The sequence below is a fragment of the Bos mutus genome, chromosome 19 (genome assembly GCF_027580195.1).
Source record: "Bos mutus isolate GX-2022 chromosome 19, NWIPB_WYAK_1.1, whole genome shotgun sequence".
Taxonomy (NCBI): Eukaryota; Metazoa; Chordata; class Mammalia; order Artiodactyla; family Bovidae; genus Bos; species Bos mutus.
The window spans coordinates 36,167,301-36,191,625 of NC_091635.1; the positions used below are offsets into that span (position 1 = coordinate 36,167,301).

Genomic DNA, 24,325 nt, shown 5'->3' on the forward strand with positions numbered 1-24,325 from the left:
AATCCAACACGTGTGCTGTTGTGACCTGAAACCAACGCACACACGCACAGCCTTCCCGGGCAAGCCTGGGCTCTTGTGTTTCTGTATACCAATATGCTTACAAAGACCAAAAACAGGGGACCCCTGCTTTCCAGCAAGTCCGCACCCTGCAGGAAGCAGAGCGTCAGAAGCTGTTCTAGGCTTGGGGCCCAAAGCCTCGGGCCCTGGAGATAAGCTCTCACCTCGTGCTTTACAGGCAAGAACATAAAACTTCCATTTTGGGGGCCCAAAGATTCTAAGCTCACCCAAGAATGTCCACCACCATCTTAAATGACAACAAGAAGAAACAGAGACAGTTAATGACTGTTTAGAGCCCTGCAAACACACAAGCCAGGGAGCCCCAGCGCTGCCTGCAGATTTTCACGGGGGAGCCACATGTGCCTGCAGCCCCATGAAATTAACCCGCCTAAGGGAATTCCTCCAAAACGTCATCTGCACACATACAGCCACAGAAACCATGCAGGCTCTCTGCAACTACCTTTACAAGCACAGTGGGTTCTTAGATCCTAGCAACAACAGCAAAAAAAAACTCCGTCTTGCTGATTTATCAATGACAGTACCTTTTTTCATTCACATATAACCCAACTCCAGAGCTGTCTCTAACCTTCCTGTATAAAAAGCAGTAAATCCTCAAAAATTTTAGTACAGAATTACCATGTGCACCAGCAATTTCACTCCTAGACATACACCTAAAAGAAATGAAAACCGGGACTCCAACAGATGCAGGCACCCAGTGTTCATGGCAGCATTATTCAGAATGGTAAAAAGACAGAAATAACCCAAATGTCTACTGACAGACGAACACATAAATAACAGGTCGTCCCACACAGAGGGCTGTCACTCAGCCATAGAGAGGAATGAGACTTGGGCATGAGCTACAAAACGAACTTAACCCGGGAATCCTAGATGAAGCAAGTAGGACACAAAGGACAGCCCTGCACAACCCCACTTACTGAGGCCCCAAGGCAGTGAGCTCACAGAGGCAGACAGATGTGTGGGTGTCAGAGGCCGAGGGGAGGGGAGGTAGGGGGGGTTAAGGCTTTAAGGGGACATGGTTTCTGTTTGGGAACATAAAAAAATCTGGAAATAGATGGTGATGATAATGGTTATACAACACCGTAAATGTAGTTAATGCCACTGAACTGTACACTTAAAAATAGTTAATATGGCAAGTTTTATGTCACATATGGTTGGATGGCATCACCGACTCAATGGAGATGAGTTTGGGTAAACTCTGGGAGTTGGTGATGGACAGGGAGGCCTGGTGTGCTGCAGTCCATGGGGTCGCAAAGAGTCAGACGCAACTGAGCTAATAACTGAACTGATGTCATATATATTCTAAAATGTTTTTTGAAAATAGATAATGTAACAAACCAAAGCCACTGAATCAGACACTTATAATAGGTAAACTGTATGTTTGGTGAACTACACATCCTGGTAAAGCTGAAAATAACTTCTAAAAAGGATCCTTGTATTCACATTGAAGAAACAAAAGTACTGACAACCTGCTTTGTACCAGTCTTACCAGCAGCCCACAGCCATCTACCTCTGCTGCTGCTGCTGCTAAGTTGCTTCAGTTGTGTCCAACTCTGTGCGACCCCATAGATGGCAGCCCACCAGGCTCCACCGTCCCTGGGATTCTCCAGGCAAGAACACTGGAGTGGGTTGCCATGTCCTTCGCCAATGCATGAAAGTGAAAAGTGGAAATGAAGTCGCTCAGTCGTATCCAACTCTTAGCGACCCCGTGGACTGCAGCCCACCAGGCTTCTCCGTCCATGGGATTTTCTAGGCAAAACACTGGAGTGGGGTGCCACTGCCTTCTTTGCATCTACCTCTACCCCTGGTTTAATCTTCAACCAAAATGCCCCCACTCCCAAGACAGGGAGAGGAGTGAGTATGAAATGAAGTACGCACACACTTTCACTCAAGGAGAAAAACATTTTGATACAGAAAAACACAACCCCTACTCCACACACTAAGCCAGAGATGTCTTGGTATGGCCATCACTTTTCTTACAGGCTGGAATGTTCAAGATTGCACAAAGGTTAAAAATCAGCAAAGCGCATAGTCGTCAGGAGAACAAGAAAGTGCTAGGAGAGGTCAGGAGCAGTGGAGAAGGAAAGCCAGGCACACAGGCCCATGGAGAGGGAGCAGTAAGGAGACAAGAGAGGTCAGCACTCTGCACATGAAGGCTGTGGCCAGGGCAGGACTCACCCACAGGCACAGGCTGACCCTAGGCGCCATGGCCACTCCACCAAGGAGGTAGGGCAGCAGCCATGCCTAGACCATCCCAGGAAGCCGAGAATGTATCTGAGGCTGACTTTGGCTTGAGGACCCCCACTTCCGTAGAAGCCCTTCCTGAGACCACACGGCCCACCAGGACTCCGCCACCCACACCCCAGCCTCGCAGCTCTTGGGGCTGGATGGTGGCTCTGCCAGCCTTCCCTACATTTCCTAATAAAATAACTTGCACACTTAATTCTGTCTTGGTGTCCACACATCTTCTCAGAAGACCCAGAGTAATACTGGAAAGCTATTCAGATGCTGGTTTTTGGATGATGTGACAGAATATGGCCATAGGGAGCTCCACGAATTGGTCCCTCTACCAAGGAAACCAGTAAGCTGGTAAAAACAGAATCTAGCTTTTCAGCACTCTGGAATCTAATAAAAAAACCTGCGTCAACCAACAGGGTGCTTAGTGAACAGAGAGGCTACTATATTTCAGCATCTAAGAAGCCTCTGTTAGGTCACTGGCGATACACTAAAACAACAGAAAAGAGACCTCAGTGACCAAACAACAAGGAATAAAGTCATTGCAAAAAAAAAAAAGTCACGAATAAAGAGACAACTAAACAATCTTCAACAGCAAGAGCAGCAAACCTCTGACAAGGTGGAACTTGATTTCTAGAGTTACCACATCATATGTCAGAATGCCCAGTTTTCAATAAAAAAGTAACAAGGCATACAAAGAAAGAAAAAACTATGGTACAGTCACAGTGAAAAAAAAAAGAAACTGACAGAAACCACCTCTGAGGAAGGCCAGACAGCGTCTTACAAGACACAGACTCAATCAATTATCTCAAATATGCTCCAAGAGCTAAAGGAAACAAGAGAACAATGTCTGTACAAACATGGAGTGTCAATACAGAGACAGGCTGTAAAAGAGACCACAGAGAAATTCTAGAACTGAAAATATAGTCAATGAAATGAAAAATTCAGCTGAGGAAGGAGAACAAACTGCAGGTTTGAGCAGATAGAAGGAAGGATCAGAGAACCTGAAGACAGGGCAATTCAAACGGCCCAGTCTGAGGAGCAGGAGAAAGGGCTAAAGAAGAGTGAGTGGTGTAGGCCCATCACCTCTGGAGCCTGCTCCAGGATAAGACCGCAGTTGCCTGCACAACCCCTCCGAGGCAGGAGACAGCGCAGCTCCACAACCCACCAGCCACACGAAAGGTCGCGGAGAGGCGTGGCTCACCTGGAGGGCGCCACAGGCAGGAGGCGGCCAGCACCTAAGACCACAGGCCAACTCACCACATGTGACGTCTCACAGTTTTTTGGCCCCATCTTGACACTTTTCATCTACATTTGTCTACAACAATACACTTCATCCAGCACTCTACGTTCTCACTCTGGCTGCTTGCGGCTGGTGGAGGCTGCTGACGTCATGATATATGACAGACAAGACACTGTGCCAGCCGGCCTCAGGCACGAGAAGCCGTGAGGGCTCTGGTCTCCTTCAAGTTAAACTGAAATTGGCACCACAGAGGCAGACTTCCTCTTGACCTGTGACACCCTTGTGCACACACACACTCTCACACGTCTGTTTTCACAAATAAATGTGTAAGTCACTTAGGGTGGAACAAGAGTAAGTAAAAGTACAGCAGTACATCTCCGTGGCCTTGGGGTAGGCAACGACTTCTTAGATATGAATCCAGGGGCACAGGCAACAAAACAGAAAACTGGTAAGTCAATCAAAACTTACAGCTTCAGTGCATCAAACTCCATCAGCAAAGTGACAAGACAACCACAGAGGAGACAGAATATCCACAAATCATGTATCTGATAAAAGGCTTATATCCATCAAGAACTCATAACAGTAGAAAGACAAACAGCCCAATTTTTTAAATTAACAAAGTACTTGAACGTACATTTCTCCAATGAACATATCCAAATGGTCAAAAAGCACATGAAAAGATGCTCAACACAGTTGAGATGCAAATCAAAACCACAGTAAGACACCACTTTACACCCACTAGGATGGCTATTAAAAAAAAAAACAAAAAACAGAGAAACATCAGAGTTGGAGAGGATGGGGAAACTGGAACCCTCATACGCAGCTGGTAGGAATGTCAAGCGGTGGTGCATGGTACAACTGTCTTGGAAGAGTTTGCAGTTCCTCAAAAAGTTGAAGACAGATTTAGCATTGATCCAGCAATTCTACTCCTAGGTCTACATCTAGTGATTTGAGTATGAGAACTCAAATCACGTGGCCACACAAAACTTGTACACAAATGTTCAGGGCAGCATTATCCACACTAGCCCAAGGTGAAAACCCAAACGTCCATCACCTATGAGAAGATTAATAAACGTGCAGCCATACCATGGAATATTATTCAGCCACAAAAAGGAATGAAGTACTACCACTATACGGTACAACGGGGCTGAAGGTTAAAAACATTACACTGAGTGAAAGAGGCCAATGCCAAGACCACCACTGGAGATCCCATTTACACGAAGTGTCCAGAAAAGGCAGTTACAGAGACAGAAAGAGATCAGTGATTGCCTGGGACTGGGGGTGCTGAGGGAAAATGGGGAATGACTTCTCCGGAGTATGGAGTTTCTCTGAGAAACAATGAAATTAGACTCAGATGATGGTGGTTGCACAACTCTGTAAATATACTAAAAACTACTGAACTCTTTAAATGGGTGAACTTCACAATATATTAACATAAATTGTATCTCAGTAAAGCTGCTACAAAAATAAGCTGAAAGAGCCCATAGAAATCAAGGGTCGAGCAGCTCTGCACGTGCCTCACAACACCGGGCGCACAGCCAGCGCCTGCAACAAGCCCACCGCTTGGCTGCTGACAGCACCTTCTCTGCACAGACGTCATCCCCAGGGCGCGTGCCATCTGTGGAGACACTCCAGCAAAGGCCCCTCTTCATCCCTCCCAGGTATCCAGCCCTTCCATCCACAGGCACCGGTGCTCCCAGGGACATCCCCACCCACCACAGACAAGCTTCTTGTGGCCTTGGTCCCAGGCTGCACCTCCATGTGGCCGGGTCCTAGAGCTAGGACACGCAGGCCTTGAAATCAGTGGTCCGTCTGCACCCACCATGCTGTCCCCCTGCTCAGACCCACTGAGCAGCTTCCGCCCCATCCCCTCACTGGCATGAGTCTTGCTCCCAGGAACCATGATGTCACTGCAGGAGAAGAACCACGGCCACGCACACATTCTTAATGGGCGACAGCACCCCCACGAGGATGAAATTGGTTCTGGGGGACAAGACAATCCCAGACATCACAAGAGCTCACGACCCTCCAAATTGGGACCGACAGGATACTGAAACTGCACAGAAGGGAGAAGAGACACTGGGACTCAGAAAGGCCTACGTGAGAAAGAAGCCTGAGGACACAGGCCTAAAAGGCTCTCTCCTGCAACACTCACAATGCTCGCATCATGCCAGGGACTGGGCCGCGCCAGGACGGGGCTGGATGAAGCACCACAAGGTGCACACACAAACTGAGCTTCACACTCACCGTCTGAGAGCCGGGAAGGGAGCAGCAGGCCTCGTCTGCCCAGTTCCGCCAGCGCCAGACACCCGCCATGCCAGGCACTGTCCGTCTCCTGGAAACTGAAAATACAAGAGAGCCTGAGACCCCAGCACCGTGCCAGCTTGTCCCCCCCAGGACCCAGAGCACACGTCCACCCACTGGGCTGAAAGCATCATTAAAACTCTTAGTAAGTTTGTCAGCTAACGAGGTAAAGTACTCCAAACCAACTGGACAGCCATGTTCAGCCATGTTCAGATCTCCAGAGAAAGAGTCCAAGTCCTGGGTCAGCCTCACATGCCCCAGAAACACACCTCCCTCTGTGATGTCCCCACACACCTGAAACAGTCCAGCACCGACCCGGTCACGTCATCCGCCAGCTCTTTGGGCAGTCTTCCGGCCATCCTACCAATTCTGAAAAGGAAAAGCAGCGTCAGCATCTGTCAGCATCACCAGCCCGTCGAGAGCCCGTGCTACACTAGGAACATCCCGAGAGACTGTCCTTCCCGCCAGAGAAGGGCCAAGTGGCTGAGTCTGTTCCACAAAGGCCAGCTGCCCCATCGGGGGCCCATCACACTGACATGAACACAGGACAGATATCTGGGGGACCCAGGCAAAGGGGGCCCACTGGGCACGTGTTTGTCTCGGACAGTCAAGGGTCCCAGCTCAGCCCCCAAGGTCTGCCCGGCAGGCTGTCCCACCCCCATGCTGGATGCCAACTGGGCTGGCTCCCCTAAGGTCACCTGCCTGGGTTGTGTCCCGGCCAGGAGCACCCCAGGAAGACCCACCCTCCCAGCCCATCACATTCCAAGCAGACAAGACTCTGGGCTTCAAAGTTACCCAAAAGCCTCCATGTGCGCCCCCTTTCCCTGCTGCTTGCTATGTGAATTAGTTGGCACAGAAACCCAGAACTCTCGGGGGAGGCCCACCAGCACTTCCATCAATTTTACTTTTCCCCGTAACCATTTCCTTTGTACTCTGTCCCCCATGTCCCTCTGGCCCACCTGGGTGGGCCTGGGCACCTCTGCTGGTTGTTCCCTCAGGCGCAGCAGAGGGGAGATGCCAGACTCTGGGATTAAGCGGGGCTGTGCAGCACCCCTTCCTACGTGAGGGGTGTACCCCTGGCCCTGGGAGCAGGAAGTGAGGGTCATGGCGATGAGGACATGGACGAGTAAGAAAAGGAACACCTGAAGGTTAACAAAAGGCAAATGTGGCTCACTCCAACCAAAAATGCAAGAAAATGAAGGAGCCACTGACCAATCTCAGCAATGTTCTTGAAAATTAGGACATAAAGCAATAAATATAAATTAGGAAAAAAAAAAATCAGTCTACCTTTTAAAACTCTCAGAGCTGTTCACAGCTATCAAAATCCACAAGAAGTTCTTCATGATTAAGAAGACCCAGCAGACCCGTGAGTACCTGGGAAGTAAGCTGCCAGCCCCCAGCCCACCCCTGGCCTGAATTGGGCACCTACCCTTTGGCCGCAGACCACCGCACGATCGTGTCCTTGTCCTTCAGCCCAACCAGCAGCTGCTCTGGAAGAACAAAGGAAGGCCAGTCTGTGAGCCGCATGGAAGCACTCGGAATTCAAGCTGAGCTCTCAGTTCCCAGCTTTAAGGTAACCCACCCTGCACGTCACTCCAAACAACACTATGAAGGGAATTACAGGAAGAACCTTAAGTCTAATCATAAGAAAAGGACATTTCCTCCTGTGTGTTTTCAAATCATCATTTAAGACCAACTTCTGCCATAGCTCCTAAAAAGTACATCCACCCATCCTCACAGGCACTGGGCAGAGAGCACCAGTGAGGGAGGCTGCCCAGAAAAAACAAGTGTCTGCTGGAGGCTGCAGAGAGCAGTTCTCCTGGGGACCGGGTCCTGGAAACGGTCAGCCACTAGGAGAGGCTGCTCAGAGGCCTCGTGAGCACGACGGGCCTTGCAGGCTGGTCAGTGGAGGCCCTGCTGGAGAGCAGAGGCAGGACGGAGCCTGTGGAGGTGTACACACAGGGGCACCCTGACCACAGCAATCTAGGGCCACATCAGAGGGCAAGGGGGACTGCGGGTGCAGGAACCCCCAGCCTCTCCTCCCGCCCTGCAAAGACCGGAGGTCGAACTGGGTGCCCTGTAGGTGGAGATGAGGCGGCCCGCACTCACCGATCACACTCTCCACCTCCTCGGGGCGTCATCCTGTCCATCGCTGTCGGGGGTCTCAGCCTGTGTCACGGGCTCTCTGGGATTCTGAATGGAATGCTGTAAGCTCTCGGCCAAGGAGCGGCAGCCCCGCTGGTACCTGCAAGGAGCAAACAAACCTCAGACCCACTGGGACACCCTGGAGCTAGAAACTCCCGACTGATTCAGCAATTTATGAATAGCATCACTGTGAAAATTCCATGTGCTTTCCAGGGACAGGATGGACAGGAAGGAAACTGAGCAATAACGGTTGCCAGCATGGACTGTCAAAGAAAGATGACCACCTCATCTGAGCTTCAGAACACAGATTCACCCTCTAGAGGACTTAGAAACCCTCACGCGTTAGAAAGCTTTCTTAGCAGAAAGGCAGATGATAAAAGCCTGACAATAAGAAAGCCTGTGACTGAGATGGCAGGAAAGGCATGTTCGAACCCACTGGCCTTGGCCCTATCTCCATAGGCTCCGCCTCCAGGTCCCAGCTGAGTGCAGTCCCACCCCCGCCCCTGGGCCAGGCCCTGCCTTCCGCACCCCAGGGGCCACAGCTGGTCCTCTCCAGCTCCCAGAGCCCACCTCCTGAATGGCTCTCACTACTTCCTGCCCACCACACCCCCCTCCTCCACCTACTGAGGTCACCAGCATTATCTCCCACGGCGCCCTGAAGGGTCCCACAGCACAGGCCAGCTCAGCTGTCTGACTGCACAGTCCCTGAACTTCCGGTTGCCTCAGTTTCCCTGTCTGTAAAGTGAGGGCAGATGGGAGGATGCGCACAAAGCACAGACCAGGGCCTGTGCAGAGCGAGGCCCACAAACACCGCCTCCCTTCCTGGAAGCCGGCAGGCACGCTTGGGCCTGACTCTGGGGCAGCTCCATCTCAGGACAGGGCCTGGGGCACAAATGGTGACAGGCGGAGCTACAGCATGACCACCAGGGGCCGTAGCCTAAGGCCAAGTCCGGCAAGAGATAACTGGGGCTTTGGAGATAGAGGCAACCTGGACGCTGTTAGCTGTGGCCTTGAGGCCTCAGATTCCGTGGGGCAGTTCCCAGGATGGAAGGTCAACCAACCACCAATGGCCAGTGATGGAATCAGCCCTGACTATGCAATGAGGCTTCCAGTAAAACCCACGGAAGCCCCATGCCCTCTCCCTGAGCCCTGCCCTGCCCTGCCCTGCCCTCGGCATCTCTTCCACTTGACTATTCCTGAGCCTTTTGCAACAAACCAATCATCTCGTAAATAAAATATTTCTGAGTTCTGTGAGCCACTCTAGCAAATTATCAAACCCAACAAGGGGGTAGTGGGAACCGCCAACCTGTAGCCCAGCTGTCAGGAGCGCAGGTGACAACTGGGACTTGGAACCAGGAGGGGAGGGGTTGAGGGGGGAAGAGACAGTCTTGGGGACTGAGCCCTTAATCTGTGGGATCTGGTGCTGTCTCCACGGAGACAGATTCAGAACTGAGTCCACACTGCAGGTCACCCAGAGGGTGTCCGACAACTGCCTGGTCTGGGGAAAACAACGCAAAAGAATCAGAGCAGCAACAGGTAACTGAATCAGGGAGAAGGTCACCAAGCGCCACAGGACTGTGGTCATAAAGCACCCAACAAGCAGCAGGCACGTGGTGACGACTGTTGACTCTGCCGCTGTTCTCCTCCAGTGAGGACATGCTCACCACCTCACAGGCAAAGTCCTCATCACTGTCCAGCAACCAGGGACCAGACAGGCTGCCACCGGACTCTCCCTCCCGCCTTAACCACAGATCCAGACAAAGTGCATAAACCAACTGCTGGCAGGCACAAGACACCCACGGCAAGGCTCCAAGCCCTCACAGCAGAGAAGCCCTCGGGCGCACCCACTGTCCCCTCTGCTTCCTCCCAGAGGAACTTTCTAAACCACAGCACAGCAAAGTAGAGCCCAAGCAGAGAGCCACTGTCCTGACGGGCAGAAAAAAAAATCGTGACGAGATGGCTACTAAGTGGGGACAGACACTAGAGGAAGCGGACCTGAGAAAGCACCCCAAATTCTGCATAAGTCTCCTGAATCCTCAGGCAACTGTGAGGCGCATTAAGATCCAGACGCGCCATCAGAGAGCAGGTAAGAGGCCAAGAGCCAGAGTCCAGAGGTACCCGGGCAGTCACTGAAGTGTGGGTCCAGCAGGAGGGACCGACAGGCCACACGTAAGACACAGCAGCTGCTGCGGGAGCGAGGGCTGCATCCCAGTGGGAGGAATGGACCAGGCCCGGGCAGATAGCAAGATAGCAAGAGGGGCAGTGCAGCCAGTTACCCGCCTGCCAGATAGACGCACTCCTAAGGGGACGATAACCAAAAAGGAAATGAATCTACAAGAGAACGTGAAAGTGCATCAGAGGGGATAAAATGAAAAAAAAGATGGAAGAGACAGAAAGCAAACAACAGGCTGGAAGACTGAAGCCACCACGTTTAACGATCACACTCAGTGTCCACATTTAACGATCACACTCAGTGTCCAGGGAGGTACAGCCTGAACAACGTAACTGTGATGCTGAATTACTCTCCTTCCCGAGTAAACGCTTAGAGTACTTGTGGTGGTTCACTTGAATGTGTCAAGCTGGCCGGGTCACAGGGCCCAGATATTTGTTCAAACATTATTCTGGGTGCACCTCTGTGGGTGACTCTAGGTGAGACAACATTTACCTTGTGGGCTGAGTAGAGCAGCTTGCTCTCCCCAGTGTGGTGGGCCTTGCCCAGCCTGGTGAAGGCCTGGGGACCACAGACTGGATCACTCTCCCCTCAATGAGGGATTCTTCCTGCCTTCAGACTCAGACTGAAACATCAGCTCCTCCTGAGTCTCTAAGCCTACCAGATCTGGACACTCACAACCAGGAACCAATTCCTTGTGTCTCTTAACACACATACACACACACCCACTCCCACACTGGTTCTGTTTCTCAGGGGAACGCTAACATAGTACAGAATGTTAACCTTTTACAGCGTCTGGAAAGCAGACACTAACATTAGTCTCATAAAGTTTACAGAACATCCTTACAGTATGCAGAATACTCAAAAGGTATTTCAGTAAAACATCACTAATATATAACACACTTCTCTGCAATTCCCTATAACTGAAAACATAATCAATGATTCCTCATAATCAAATAATTCCTCCCAAAACATACATATTAATACTTGAAATAAAACTGAAGACTGGGTGGGAGTGGGGTTCAGGATGGGGAACCGATGTACACCCATGGCTGACTCATGACAACGTATGGCAAAAACCACTCCAATACTGTAAAGTAATTAGCCTCCAATTAAAATATATTAATTAATTTTTAAAAAAATACTGAAGACTGTTAAAAATGTAGTACCCCAGCACAATAGAACAGGCTGTTTCCATGGGAGCCACTAGGACCATTAAGACATCTTTTCCATCCTCAGACAGAGACAGCTCTCTCTGAGTAAACCCTGAGGAGTGAGCCTGAAACCCAGACTGAAATGACCAGAATAGAGCTTCCCCTGTGGTGTGACCCATCAGTGATGCTGCCCTACACTAGAATAGGCACTTTCAGAACAAGAGACAAGCTTTCCCTCTCATCAGCCCCACTTCAAAATTCTACCTGGAAGATGTGAAGTCAGAAAATAATCCAAAGAAAAAAGCTGTTCCTTTCAAAATCAGAAACACTCTTGAGACTGGGGGCGGGGGAATGAAAGCAGGAGGACACATCAATTAGCCCACTGGGCCCAGATGCCTGAAACCCCGGGCCCCACACCAGCCTCCAGATACCCCAGGCTGCATGGTCACTGCTCAGTCTACCAACCTCCATTTGGCCACCTGGGGCTTCAGGAAGGTCAGGCCCAGCCGCTGCACGAGCTTCACCCGAGCTTCCGGAGCAAGGTCTGGTTGCTGTCGGGGAGCCTGCAGCTGTCCAGGCACTGGAGAACGGTGGCAGCTGCGAACACAGAACATCCTGCTCAGTTTGCTGGAAAGGTTTGTGTGATCTCCCAAACCCACCAACCCCACCTGACATGCTCAACATCAAAACCAGACACTTCCCGGGCCCCTCCTCCAAGTCAGCGTGAAGGCCCACATCAACGCTGCGCCCCTTGAGCTCTGCTTCATTAAGACCTCGTCACCTCATGTCACTTAAGCGCACTGGAGTCGGACCTGCTCCACCAGGCATTCAGAGGTGGGACGCAGAGGAGCCCAGGGAGCGAGGAGCACCTTGAGCAGAGAGGCTGGGTGAGCGCATGGCGCTGGAGCACACGCTAAGGGCCACGAGGACCATGCAGACAGACTTGGGTGTGAGGCTCTAAGAACAGGGAGGGATCTCCACAACCAGGGGAGCGGTGTGATCAGGTCCCCCTGCCACTAAGGCTGTTCAGGGCAATAAGGAGAGCGTCAGAGAAGGCGGAGGCGAGGAGAGCACACGAGACCATGTTTCGCGTTAAGACAAGAGCAGGGCAGTTTTCAAGCCAAGTTGTGATGGCATCTGGGTAACTCCCCAAAAGACCCAAACGTCATACAGTGACCAGCCTGGGTACAACTGATGGTAACTCAAGACAGACTCGGGGTCTGCATGTGCAAGTCTGTTGAGGACAAACGTGTGATGATGCTGAGTGTCGACTGCTCACGTTCTCAGGTGTGACCATGACATCAAGATGATGTTTCTTAAAAGAGTGAACAGATGCCAGTGGGATGACAGGGTGTCTCGGGCAGGGGGGACGGTGTGTGAGGGGGCAGCATGGATGAAACAGGATGCCCATGCATCAAAAACCTGACGCTTGTGATAGAAACATGAGAGTCCACTATACCAGTGTCTCTTCCGTTGTGTATATGAAATGTCCCATGATGAAATGTCAAGATATAAACAGACTCTACTACCCAAATCTGATCCATGCATCTTCTAAGGCACAGACTAAGAAATTTCTCATTTCAGGTAGTAAGCCTTCCTGCAGCAAGAATGACTATACAGGTTTTCTTAAGTTGAAGTTTAATCTAAAATTAAGAGAATGCGACGAAAAGGGCAAATGATGTAGCCATGGTGCCAGCAAGAATGCAGCTGGGCTCCCAAGAAGCGAGCTGAAGACCTCAGGGCTAGGTCTACATTCCAAGTCCCCAGGATCGAGACCTGTCAGTCAGGAACCCAGACCTCCTCCCGTACAAGGCCTGAGGCCAAAGAGTTAGATTATTCACACATACACACTCTCTCTTACACACACACACATACACACACAGAAGACAAAAAAAATTTGTGACAACAAAAAAATACAGCAAGTCACAAATTTTTGTGCCTATGAATAATCTTAGTGAGACACATTTGATCAGAATTTGGGCAAACTCATGTCACAAACACATCCTCACTTACAAATAAATCTTACCGTAGGGTAAACAGTCTTCACGTTTTCCATGTTTAAATATTTGTGCCTAAAAACAAACAAACAAAAAAAAACTATTAAAATATTACAAAAACCTTTACAAATTTAAAACATAAATTATCAAAACAACTCTTTGCAATCTTTCAAAATTTTTATCCTGAACACTCGCCATGAAGTAACAAGATTTGCTATACAGGAAAGAAATTACGAGACTGAAAATCTTCCGAGTGGGCAGCATAAACCAGGGACGCAGCCTGAGGCGGGCTCACTGACGCACGCCCGTGTTGGAGTAAGCGCGCCGGCCTGTACGGAGAGGAAAGAACGGCACCAGGTTTCCAGGACCGGCGTGTAACTGAAGGTACCAAAGGATAAGAACCACAGGTTGAATTATCCCACACAAAGGTAAGGCTCCCACAAACTCATCCGCAATCCGAGTCAACAAAGGAGAAAGGGCCCCTCCTGCACCGCACACACGTGGGGCCAGCAGGCCGTCAAAACATCAAACCCTGAAGTCCTCAACCTGAAATTTTACCCTCTGCTTTCAAGTCTGCAAAGTCAGTGTTAGTCACTCAGTCGTGTCCTACTCTCTGCGGCCCCACGGACTGTAGCCCGCCAAGCTCCTCTGTCCATGGAATTCTCCAGGCAAGAACATTGGAATGGGTTGCCATTTCCCTTCTCCAGGGGATCATCCCAAGCCAGGGATCAAACCCAGGTCTCCTGCATTGCAGACGGATTCTTTACCGTCTCAGCCACCAGGGAAGCAAGTCTGCAAGACTTGTGGTAATTCACACAGGTACCCAAGCCCTTAAACGAAGAGCTCTAAAGCTGAGCACCTTTAAGAAAACAGCTAAGGAACTTGTCCTCCTTCAGGAATAGCATTTAACTGGCACAGAAGACCGCTGCTTAGACCATCTGAAGGTACATGGGCCTGACTTCCCTGGACCCTGTCCCCCAACACCAGGTCCTGCCAGCCAATGAGCTACACTGAGTTGAGATGAAGAGGGTGAACACCATCCCAGACACTTAGTCAGTGGCATTTCATGTGGAGACTAACCACCCGGGAGCCCTGGACGCGCCAAGGCAGGCACACAGAACAGGCCACAGGGGCTCAGACCCACAGGCCCAAGACATCCCAGTACTCAAAGCACCAAGCAACCTCCCAGCCAGCAGCCCACAGCTCCACCACCATGTCCCAGCATGTGGGACAACACCCTGGCCGCGCCAGCCCTGCTCTGCACCTCTGCTGCGAAGCCCCTCGGCAGAAGTCACGCTCTGCTCTGCACTTTCTGCCCTTCTCTCCCCATCAATGCAACCCCAAAACCATGAGCCAGCCATCAGACTGGGACGTTCAGGGCACTTCGCTCCTCCATGACACACACTATAAATGGAGAAGGACCCCCGGACACCCACAGGTCACATCTGAAATATACCCATTTCAGGACTGGTAAACCACTCCCCAAACACCTGAAATCTCTGCCTTTACAATCTGGATTTATGACAAGGGGGAAAGTCACCCAGATCCCCGAGCTTCTTCCTGGTGAACTTTGGAAGCAGTCAGGGAGGTGGCTCCGTGGAAAGGAAGGAGGAAACCATCCAGCAGCCGGATGAGTCTCAACAGGATGGGAAGCCCCCAGGCGAGCCGCCCACGGCCCCGGGCATAGCACTCCTCACCCTGCTCCAGCAGCAGCGGCCACAAGAGCCACCCTCTCAGTGCTGGCCGTCAGCCTCCCGCCCAGACTGCCAGGACAGGCCCAGTGGACTGGCTCAGAAGGACAGAGGCCCAGGCTGGTGGCTGTGGAGCTGATCTGGGACCAGGAGTAAGGAGAGGGCAGGCCGCGCCTCACAGCCACTGCCAGCCCTCACCTGCCTCGCATCCCTCCAGCTCTACCCTGGCCTCCCCAGCGACCCAGACAGTTCAGACCCCAACAATAAAGCTTACAGGACACACCACTGTTAGATACCGCTAACTTTAAAAAACTAAACGTCAGGGTTCATAACAATAACCTGGCCATGGTGGTCTCAGCTCTGAAGTGCCTCATACAAACCAAGACAGAGTACCTGGCCAAGGATGCGGCCTCACTGAGGGTCCGGTTTCTCCTCCAAGCAGAGCAGGGCTGGGGGGAAGGGGTGCGGGGTGCTCAGGGCTGGCCCAGCCCAGGTCATGGCGCCAGCGCACCACAGTCACACACCACCTCCCCTCTGTCCTCGGAGCACAAGGCCATCCACACGGCCACTGCCGTTGCACACAAAGAACCGGAGCCTCTAGGATACAGCCAACAACACGACAAGCACAAAGTTATGAAACCACTCAGGTCTCAATCGACTTTCAAAGTGATAGCAATTATACACTTCAAAACACAAATAAATGTCTTGGTATAAGAATAACTGCCGACACAAATCTTGCCGAAATTTTCTAAACCCATGAAGCACACCCTAGCGCGCCAACAGCTCTAGGAAGTGACGTAGAAAATACCACCAGGAAGACTGATGGTCTCAACTTCTGAAGCACCAGAACCACTGACGGCTCTGAACCCTGCCCCCGCAAGCTCTGCACTGAGCCCAGGTGGCAAGAGCAGAGACCCCGCCACACAGGGCGGCGTGGCGGGCAGACACAGCCAGGTTAGCAGGCACGAATGCGTGCTGGGCACCACTGAACTCAAAGTACCCACGCTCCGTTCTCTTCCAGGGGATCCTACCATCAGAAGTACTACCACGTGGGCATGAAAAAGGACAAATCTGAGCCAGTTCTAGTGAGGTAGATGAACCTGTTAAAGTGAAGGAATTCAGAAAAACAAATCTCCTGTATTAATGCATTTATGTGGAATCTAGAAAAATGGTACTGAAGAACCTATTTGCAGGGAAGGGATGAAGACAGACATATAGACAACAGACCAGTGGACACAGTGGGGGAAGGCGAGTGCAGGACAGAATGGGGAAAGTAGCATCAACATGCATATCTACATACATGAGAAGGGCACGGCAGCCCACTCCAGCGTTCTTGCCTGGAGAATCCCACGGACAGAGGAGCCTGGTGGGCTACAGTCCATAGGATCACAAAGAGTTGGACGTGACTGAAGCAATTTAGTAGGCATGCATGCTACATATACATGTGGAGATACACACACACACACACATATATCAACATATATACTGATACATATAAAACAGATAGCTGGTGAGAACACAGGGATCCCAGTCTGGCACTCTGTGATGACCTAGACAGGTTGGATGGAGAGAGGGGAGGGAGGTGATATATGTATTAATTATGGCTAATTTGCATTGCGCTAGGCAAAGAATCCAGTTCGATTCCTGGGTCAGGAAAATCCGCTGGAGAAGGGATAGGCTACCCACTCCAGTATTCTTGGGCTTTGCTTGTGGCTCAGCTGGTAAAGAATCCGCCTGCATACCGGGAGACCTGGGTTCGATCCCTGAGTTGGGAAGAGTTGGGAAGAGCCCTGGATTCGGGAAAGGCTACCCACTCCAGTATTCTGGCCTGGAGAATTCCAGGACTGTATAGCTCATGGGGTTGCAAAGAGTCAGACATGACTGAGCAACTTTCACTTTCAGCAGAAATCAACACAATACTGAAAAGCAATTTTCCTCCAGTTAAAAAATAAGTTACAAAAAAAGAATTATTACTATGTGGGTAAAAACACTTTTGTTTTAAAAATTAGTCCTCAAAAACAGCGTGCAGATTATGTGGAACACCCACTGAAGTATTTAGAGGCAGTGGAGTGATTTAAAACAGTTCAACAACACAAGCGTGTGTGGTTGTGTATTTTAATATACACACACAGGTGCACACCAACACATAAAACACACATATATAAAGTCAGGAATTCAAGGACTTCACAAGAGTCCACAGAAACCAAAAGGATAACAAAGGAATTTTATAAACTTTATGACAACAAGTAAGACAACTCAAAGGAAAGCGACAAACTACGAGATTCCAAATTAGCAGAAATGACTTAAGAAACAGAAAATCTGAATGGACCTGGATCATGTAACAAAACAAACAAAAAAACTAATTAGTACTGCAGAATCTTTCCAGAAAGAAAACCCCAGGCCCACATGGCTTCATAACAAATTCTAGCAAACGTGTCATGTGTAACACGCGTGGAGAATCCTCAGCACATTAGGGGGTAGAGAACGAGGAGTCCCCTTTGAAAACTTCATTTTTATTCTATACTTGGTGACGAGATCAGCAGTTTAGGGGCTGTGTGTCTGTCCCGTAAGCTTCACTGTTGGGGTGTGAGCTGTCTGGGTCCTGTGCGAGGGCCTGGCCTGGCTTCCAGGGGAGGCCATGGTAGAGCTGGAGGGATGCGAGGCAGGTGAGGGACAGCAATGGGCTGTGCGGTGCGGCCTGCCCTCTCCTTACTCCTGGCCCCAGACCAGCTCCACGGCCGCCACCAGGCGGACTCTACACACGAAGGGAAGGGTCACAGGAGTTACGGATTCTCCTGTGAATGGACTCAGAAGGGCAAAAGGGGTGAACAGGAACAAGAATCACAGAGGGCCAGGGCTTTGGTTTTGTTCGTTGGTTTGCTTTTCCACAGGAAATGGGGCCGTCTTCACTGGCCTTCCCTCCCGAAAACACAGTCCAACCCAGCGTGCGCAGAGGATGGTGACCCTCAGCAAAGGGAGGAAGTGGCCCACAGAAACAGTCTGGTCTTTAGATGCTCAGGAGGAGCCATCAGCCAAGCCACTACATGGGGAGGGTACCCCACTTCTCATGGATGCGTAAGACACGGGCCAACTGAAGACCCTGAGGCAATCACCCCACACAGAGACAAGGCCACAGAGCATGCACATCTGAGGCGGGATGACTGTTCCTGCTCTTCTAGAAACCAGCACACACAAGGTGCAAACAGACGCGTTTCTCAGTAATCGCTCTCAACCACCACACCTTCCAGTCACCACCCACCCAAGCCGGCTCTTCTGCCCGCTGTGCAACCAGCTTCCCTCCCCGGGGCATGTTCTCTAGCCGTAAATCACAGGCTGTCAGCTGCTGGAAGCAAGTCTGCCTGGCTGCCGAGCAGGAGATGCTGGTCTGAGGCCCCTGGAGGCACCACCGAGTCAAGGCCAAGAAAAGCAGCTCCACCCCAGGCTCCGGGAGAAAGGGGCCCACACCACAGGGCTCAGGGGTGCCACGAGTACCCGAGAACTGTCCTGCGAGCTGAGGAGCACTGCGGGACACCTGGCTGCACGACGGCCCATTCCCCGTCCCCCAGGGAGACGTGACACCGCCAGCAGACGGCACAGGGCCAGGAAGGGCAGCCTCCCCTGTTCTGTGCTCCTGAGGCCCGTCTCCGGGCCGAGGAGGGCACCGGGCCCCGGTACCACTGTTCCTGATGTGCGCACACAAAGGGGACAACACGTGATCGGAAAGGACCGTTGGCACCAACACTTCAGTTCCAGGCCGGATGCCACTCAGAGCTTAACCCACGGTCCTTGTGGGAGCCACAGAGCCCAAGCAGGGCCAAACCTTCCAGGGAAGGCAACAAAGGCTAATTGCTGAGCACCCTTCAAGTAAACCCAAAGGCGCTGTACAGAGGGATTCTCTTAACTCACTCTCCAGGCCTCCTCCCACCAGGTCAGAGAAGAAACCTCACCACCACCCCTCTTCCACCACCCTCCACTCATCCACCCTCACACACACACACACACACACACCTGGAGGCTTGCAAAAATAAAAGTGGGGGGAACATGAAAGATGCCGTCATCTCCCTAAGAAATCAAAGTAAGCTGAAACTGGATGAGGGAGCACTAACAAATACAGAGGAGAACTGACCTGAAGGCCATGCCCAGCAGGCTACGCTGAGGAACAGGCCTGAGGGAGGGGAGCAGGCAAGCCAGCCCGCCCAGAGGCACCTCCAGCCTCAAGCAGCAGCGAGACTTCTGCTCCCTTGAGAGTGTGCCTGCTCTACGTCCTCAGGGCTATATACATTAAAGGGAAAAGAAAAAAACTTCCTTAACTATGGAAAAATTCTAATTGCTGAAGTTAAGTTTTCAATGGTTGGGAAAAACAGCTGACTATTATTGGCTAAAACCCAGAATGAAAAACTACAATTCTGATAAAACACATTTATTAATACATCTAGTAAACTTAAAAGGATTTTAAGTACATAAATATGTAAATAATAGTTAACAGTTATAAAGAAATGTTTAAACGATCAAAACAATCACGTCTAGCTTTATCTTCCCACTGTGAGTTCAATCTTTCCCTAACCTAACAGTGAAATCCCAACCATAAACACACACCTTCACAGGCAGGCAGATGGAGCCCCGGCCCAGCCCCTGACCGCGCCTTCCAGGGTCCCACCTAGAAGAGGAGGCCGCACAAGAGCTCAGAGGACACCGGACGACCATGCCCTCCTGTCTTCAGATGTCAACCTGCTTGTGATGATGCATTCTACCACCTTATTAGCCGCCAAGCTTTCTCAACCGCTCCAAACAGAACATGGAGAGGTCAGGATCCTAACAGCAAGCTGCATTTAGAGGTTCCCATTTAAATGACCCCTCCCCAAACCCGAGCACTTGGGCTGCCTCTGGCCTCACCACCCGGAGGGGCCATTTTTCCAGGCAGAGGCAGACGACTGGGAAGCCACTCAGGTGGCTCTCACCTGGCCCGGCCACCCTGACAAAGCCTGGACAGACACCACAAACCATGAGCAGCCACACAAAGGCACAGGCACAGGCAGGCTTTCCACCACCCCTAATACATGAATTTCAAACACCATGAAGCTAAAAAAAGCTCAAAGCTCTGCTCTTAAAAGGATCAGAATCAATCTGAAGAGCAGTAAAGAGGCTGCTGCACCTCGACCTCCATACTGGGAAGGTAGACCCCGAGGATGGCAAAGACCAGAGGGACAGTCTTGGAGGCAGAGCCAGACCAGCGGACTTCCGATCCCTCCCAAACGGGCCTCACTAGGACCACTGACTTTACTGCTGAAGATTCTTCAGATGAAAACAGACTCTCAATTGACTGACGAGTATCAAAAATACTGACTGCGCAAACTATTTGCCTAACACATGGCATACAAAGGATACAAACACACGATCCCTATCCCAGAAACTGAGAAACAGTCAACACAGGGCTTGCACAGCTCCCAGAGCAGAGGTCAGAGGAGGGGGCTGTGCTCCCCAGAGAACAGTCCCAAGCAGAGCTGGCTAGGACGCAGGAAGGGGCAGGGGCCGAACTCTGGAGCCGAGCCCAGCAGGAAGACAGGACTATGTGCAGAAGTGAGACAAGAAGAGGGAGACACAAAGAGAAAGGGGAGAAGAGCCTCGCCTGGGACCAGATGGGCAGAGCTGAGCCTACTGAACCAAAGGGCTTTGACGGGGCAGGCCACGTGGGAGCAGAAACAAGCACGGGACGCAGAACACCCAGAGGCAGCGCGCCTGCCCGAGGGACCCTCAAGACAGGGCGGGCCACTGAGTGGAGGGCGGGCAGCAGCGGGCAGACACCCGCGCTCGAGGCGAGGACCTGGGTGGAGGATGGGGGGAGGCGGGGGAGCAGCGGCAAGCGTGGCCCGCCGAGCACTGGACCAGTAAAGGAGGGCTGGGCCGGGGAGACACCTCGCACCACATCCCTGCCGTGGGGCTCAGCACTGGACTTGGCCTGGGAGGGCACAGACAGCGCCGGCCGGCACCCTCCTCTGCTGCGGGGCCGCACTCAGAACTCGGGTGGGGAGGAGGGCAGAGCCACAGCACGACAGACACCGCCTTGAGCTGTGGAGCCTGAAGCACCAGAGGTGAGCAGAGCCAAAGCTCTGGGAGCGAGGACAGAAACCAGGGACGAAGGTCAGGGAGACTCAGGCACACACAGAGCACGCTGGAGGGCAGGGCAGCGTGGCCAGGCAGCCGGGTGGGTGGGGGCTTCGAGATGGGCACCGCCACCTGGGCGGAGGGACAACGGCAGTCTGCATCTGTCTCCCACAGGGCACAGCGCTCTGTGTCTGTCTCTCATCCAAGGGTCGGGGGGGCGCAGCAATGGCCGAGTTCCTTCCCCTGCAAGCGTGGGCCCAAGCTGGGCCGCCGGCGAGGGCACACCTGTCCTGCCGGACACGTCACCCCATCACACAGCAGGTGTACAAACCAGGCCGCCAGGGAACGGAGGCCAGCCTCACACCGTGCGTGTTCTAACAAGACCCGTGCTCTGGGCCGCCCGCCGCACACAGAACAATGAGTCACGTGAGACGAAAGCGGACTCGGAGTTGGCTCCTCCACATCTCAGACACACGAGGAAACTGAAGGTGCCTTATTTCTGCTGAATCTGACAACAGCACACGAACTTTTCATAAATGTGCACACCCTGAAAATGGCCACATTCAAAGGGTTCTTACCCCATGTTCCTCCACCCAGAACCTTGCTCCAGGCAAGTGCTGTGACTGAAAAACCCCAGCAGGTTCGTCTGTCCTCTGACCAAACACCTTAAATGAAACCACTGGGTGCTGTTTCCAAAGAACCCTGAACAGACAGGCACCACGTCCGCGTGAGAAAGGTTCTGGGTGAGCCCGCGCCTTCTCTTCACTTCCCTGGTTTCTCGTGTCGTCTGTGACTGTTTCACCCTTTAACAAGGTGTACCTCTGACAGTGACAGAACGGACAGAAGCAGCCTCACTGTGAAGGGGGGACACACCCCAGACTTTGGCAAAGAGGACAGCGCACCCCTGTCCAGTGCCAGGGTAGGGGTCACGGAGCGGCAGGGCGGGGCGCACAGAGAGCCACCCGTCGGTCTGTGAACCTCCAACCTGCAGGGCCAGAGCAAGGACGGCACAGCTGCCAGTGTGAGCAGAGCGCACCAAGTCCAAATGGCCACCAGCCTCCATTTTTAATACTATGTTTCCTTTCCTTGAATTTCCTAGATTTCCACTAATCCTAATGCTTAAGGAGGGCCTAAATCAAAGGCTGTTTCAAAGAGCTAGAATTAAGGGGCCTTCCAATGACATGAAGCCGCCAGACACGTCTCCCTCCCACAAGAGTTAAAAAAAAAAAAAAAAAAAAACCGCTGCAAGAGAAATATGCTTCAAGGGAAATAAAAATCAAGGCCCAGTTTCGACGGTACTTGTTACGAGTCCACCTGTTTCGCCTAACCCACACTAATGAGCAGGTGGATAGAGTGCAGCCAAGTGCATCAGAGGCGGCAGATGGAATCCTGCGGCGCAGCACACCTGCAGGATTCGTCATGCACAGCGGACGCCGAGCCTCCCCGTTCAGGTCTGACGAGCTCATGGCGAAACCGCTCCTGCCCGGAGAGCTCAGCACCAACACTGCTTCCTCCTGCCCGGGCGGGCGGCGGCAGCAGCGGCAATTAGACCAGATTTCTCCTTCAAAAGAAAGGAAAGGAAAGAAGGCACATGACTCCAGAGAGACCCTAGGGCTTTTTTTTTTTCTCCAGAGGAACCACCAGGCTTCTGAGGCTGCAGAAGAGATGGGCCTGCCCCCGGGAGCACGGCAGGGTCACCTCCCCTGGCAGGACTGTCGAAGCAGGCAATACCCTCGCCGAGGGCACATCTCCCCAGAGAGCACCAGGGCGTGGCTGCCAACGCACCTCGGCCTGCAGGGCTTCCTCCTCTGGGCCAAAACAGGGGCGGGGACGTGGGGTTCAACTTTGCTAAGGCTTTGAGAAAATCACTTTACTCTTCAGGAGGAAGACACAACAGGCCTTCACTCCTCCTGAGTGTAAAACGGGGAGGCCTCCCAGTATAAAGCCCTTCCCCACTTGAGGCCAGTGAGGGCCGGCAGGAGAGCGGCAGCAGGCTCGCCAACACCTGTGCCCCACGTAGGAAGGAGCAGCAGAACTTGGGAACAACCCAGAAACAAGCAGTGAGAGGATCAAAACTGTTCAAAAAAAAAATAAAGGACCTCTGGGCCCAGCCACAGCAGAAACTGGGAAGTGACCCCACGACCCTCTCAAGCCAAGAGGCCCCAGCATCCCGAGGACTTGAGTTGGAGGAGGCCACAGGACCGCTCGCTAGTGGCCTGAGCCAAAAGCCCACCGCCACCAATTCTGGGCGAGGGCCACAGAGGCCCTGCCAGCTGCAGGCCCCGGGGGTGGTCACCACTGGCTTCAGCCCCCCAGTGGAGGCGCCCACAGCCCAGGTGCCCTGATATGAGTGCAGCAATGGCCTCAGGAGGGGTGGCTTCCAGGCCAGGGAGCACTGCCAGGAGACCCCAGGAGCCTGTCAAGGACACAGATTCCAGACTGGGCAGAAGAGGTCTAAAGCAGGACAAAAGTGAGTGAGTCAGGAAGCGGCACCCATGTCCGGACGGGCCTACCCTGAAGGCCCAAGTGGACTGGCAGGCTCAGCGGCGTTCGTCAGACCCTTGTTTCTCTATGACCTAAGACTTCTCGATGTGACTCACGCCAAAAAACTAAGAATCCACTTACACTCAAACCTTCAAATAAACCATCTCAGCCCTATTCACCCCATTCTTCACCAGGACTCGATGCCCTGCACACGCCCACCCAGGAACCCTGCAGCGAGAGCCTGGTGACCAGGACCACTCCCTCCCCTCTACTCCATGCTCAGCACCGTTCTTGGCCAGCCTCCCCCAGCACCGACCCCCAACAAAGCAATAAAGTCCTCCTGAAGCACCTCCCCACACACGCGGCTGGAATGAGAGTTGCCTGCAGCCACAGGCTGATACCCATGTTTTGTCAGTATGACAGGTGGGTATACCATAAAAAGTTTCTAGAAGACCTCAGAAACACAGGAAGTATATTTAAATTGTTACACTTAAAAAAAAAATCTACTGCTACTATTGTAGCAAGGAAGTTGAAAATATATGCTCAAACAAAATCTGACACACACATTTTCAGATCAGCCTTATTCAGAGTATCTCAGAATTCTGAGTAACTACAAGGGAGTATTAAGAAGGAAGGAAGCACGGACAGGCTGCGACACGGAAGTCCTGTGGGAACACGACACCAAAGAAGCCAGATTCAAAAGGCCACACCGTACACGACTCCGC

The 24,325-nt window shown here is 52.1% G+C and overlaps 1 protein-coding gene across 1 annotated transcript in view; it reads right to left on the reverse strand.

Annotated features, from left to right (window-relative positions):
- TBCD (tubulin folding cofactor D) overlaps positions 1-24,325 on the reverse strand; it is a 148,720-nt gene that overhangs the window by 97,900 nt on the left and 26,495 nt on the right. The window contains 8 exon segments of the mRNA XM_005887772.3: positions 5,801-5,895; positions 6,152-6,226; positions 7,287-7,347; positions 7,967-7,993; positions 7,996-8,102; positions 11,792-11,849; positions 11,852-11,923; positions 13,353-13,398. Of these exon segments, the coding sequence (XP_005887834.2) occupies positions 5,801-5,895; positions 6,152-6,226; positions 7,287-7,347; positions 7,967-7,993; positions 7,996-8,102; positions 11,792-11,849; positions 11,852-11,923; positions 13,353-13,398 (541 nt within the window).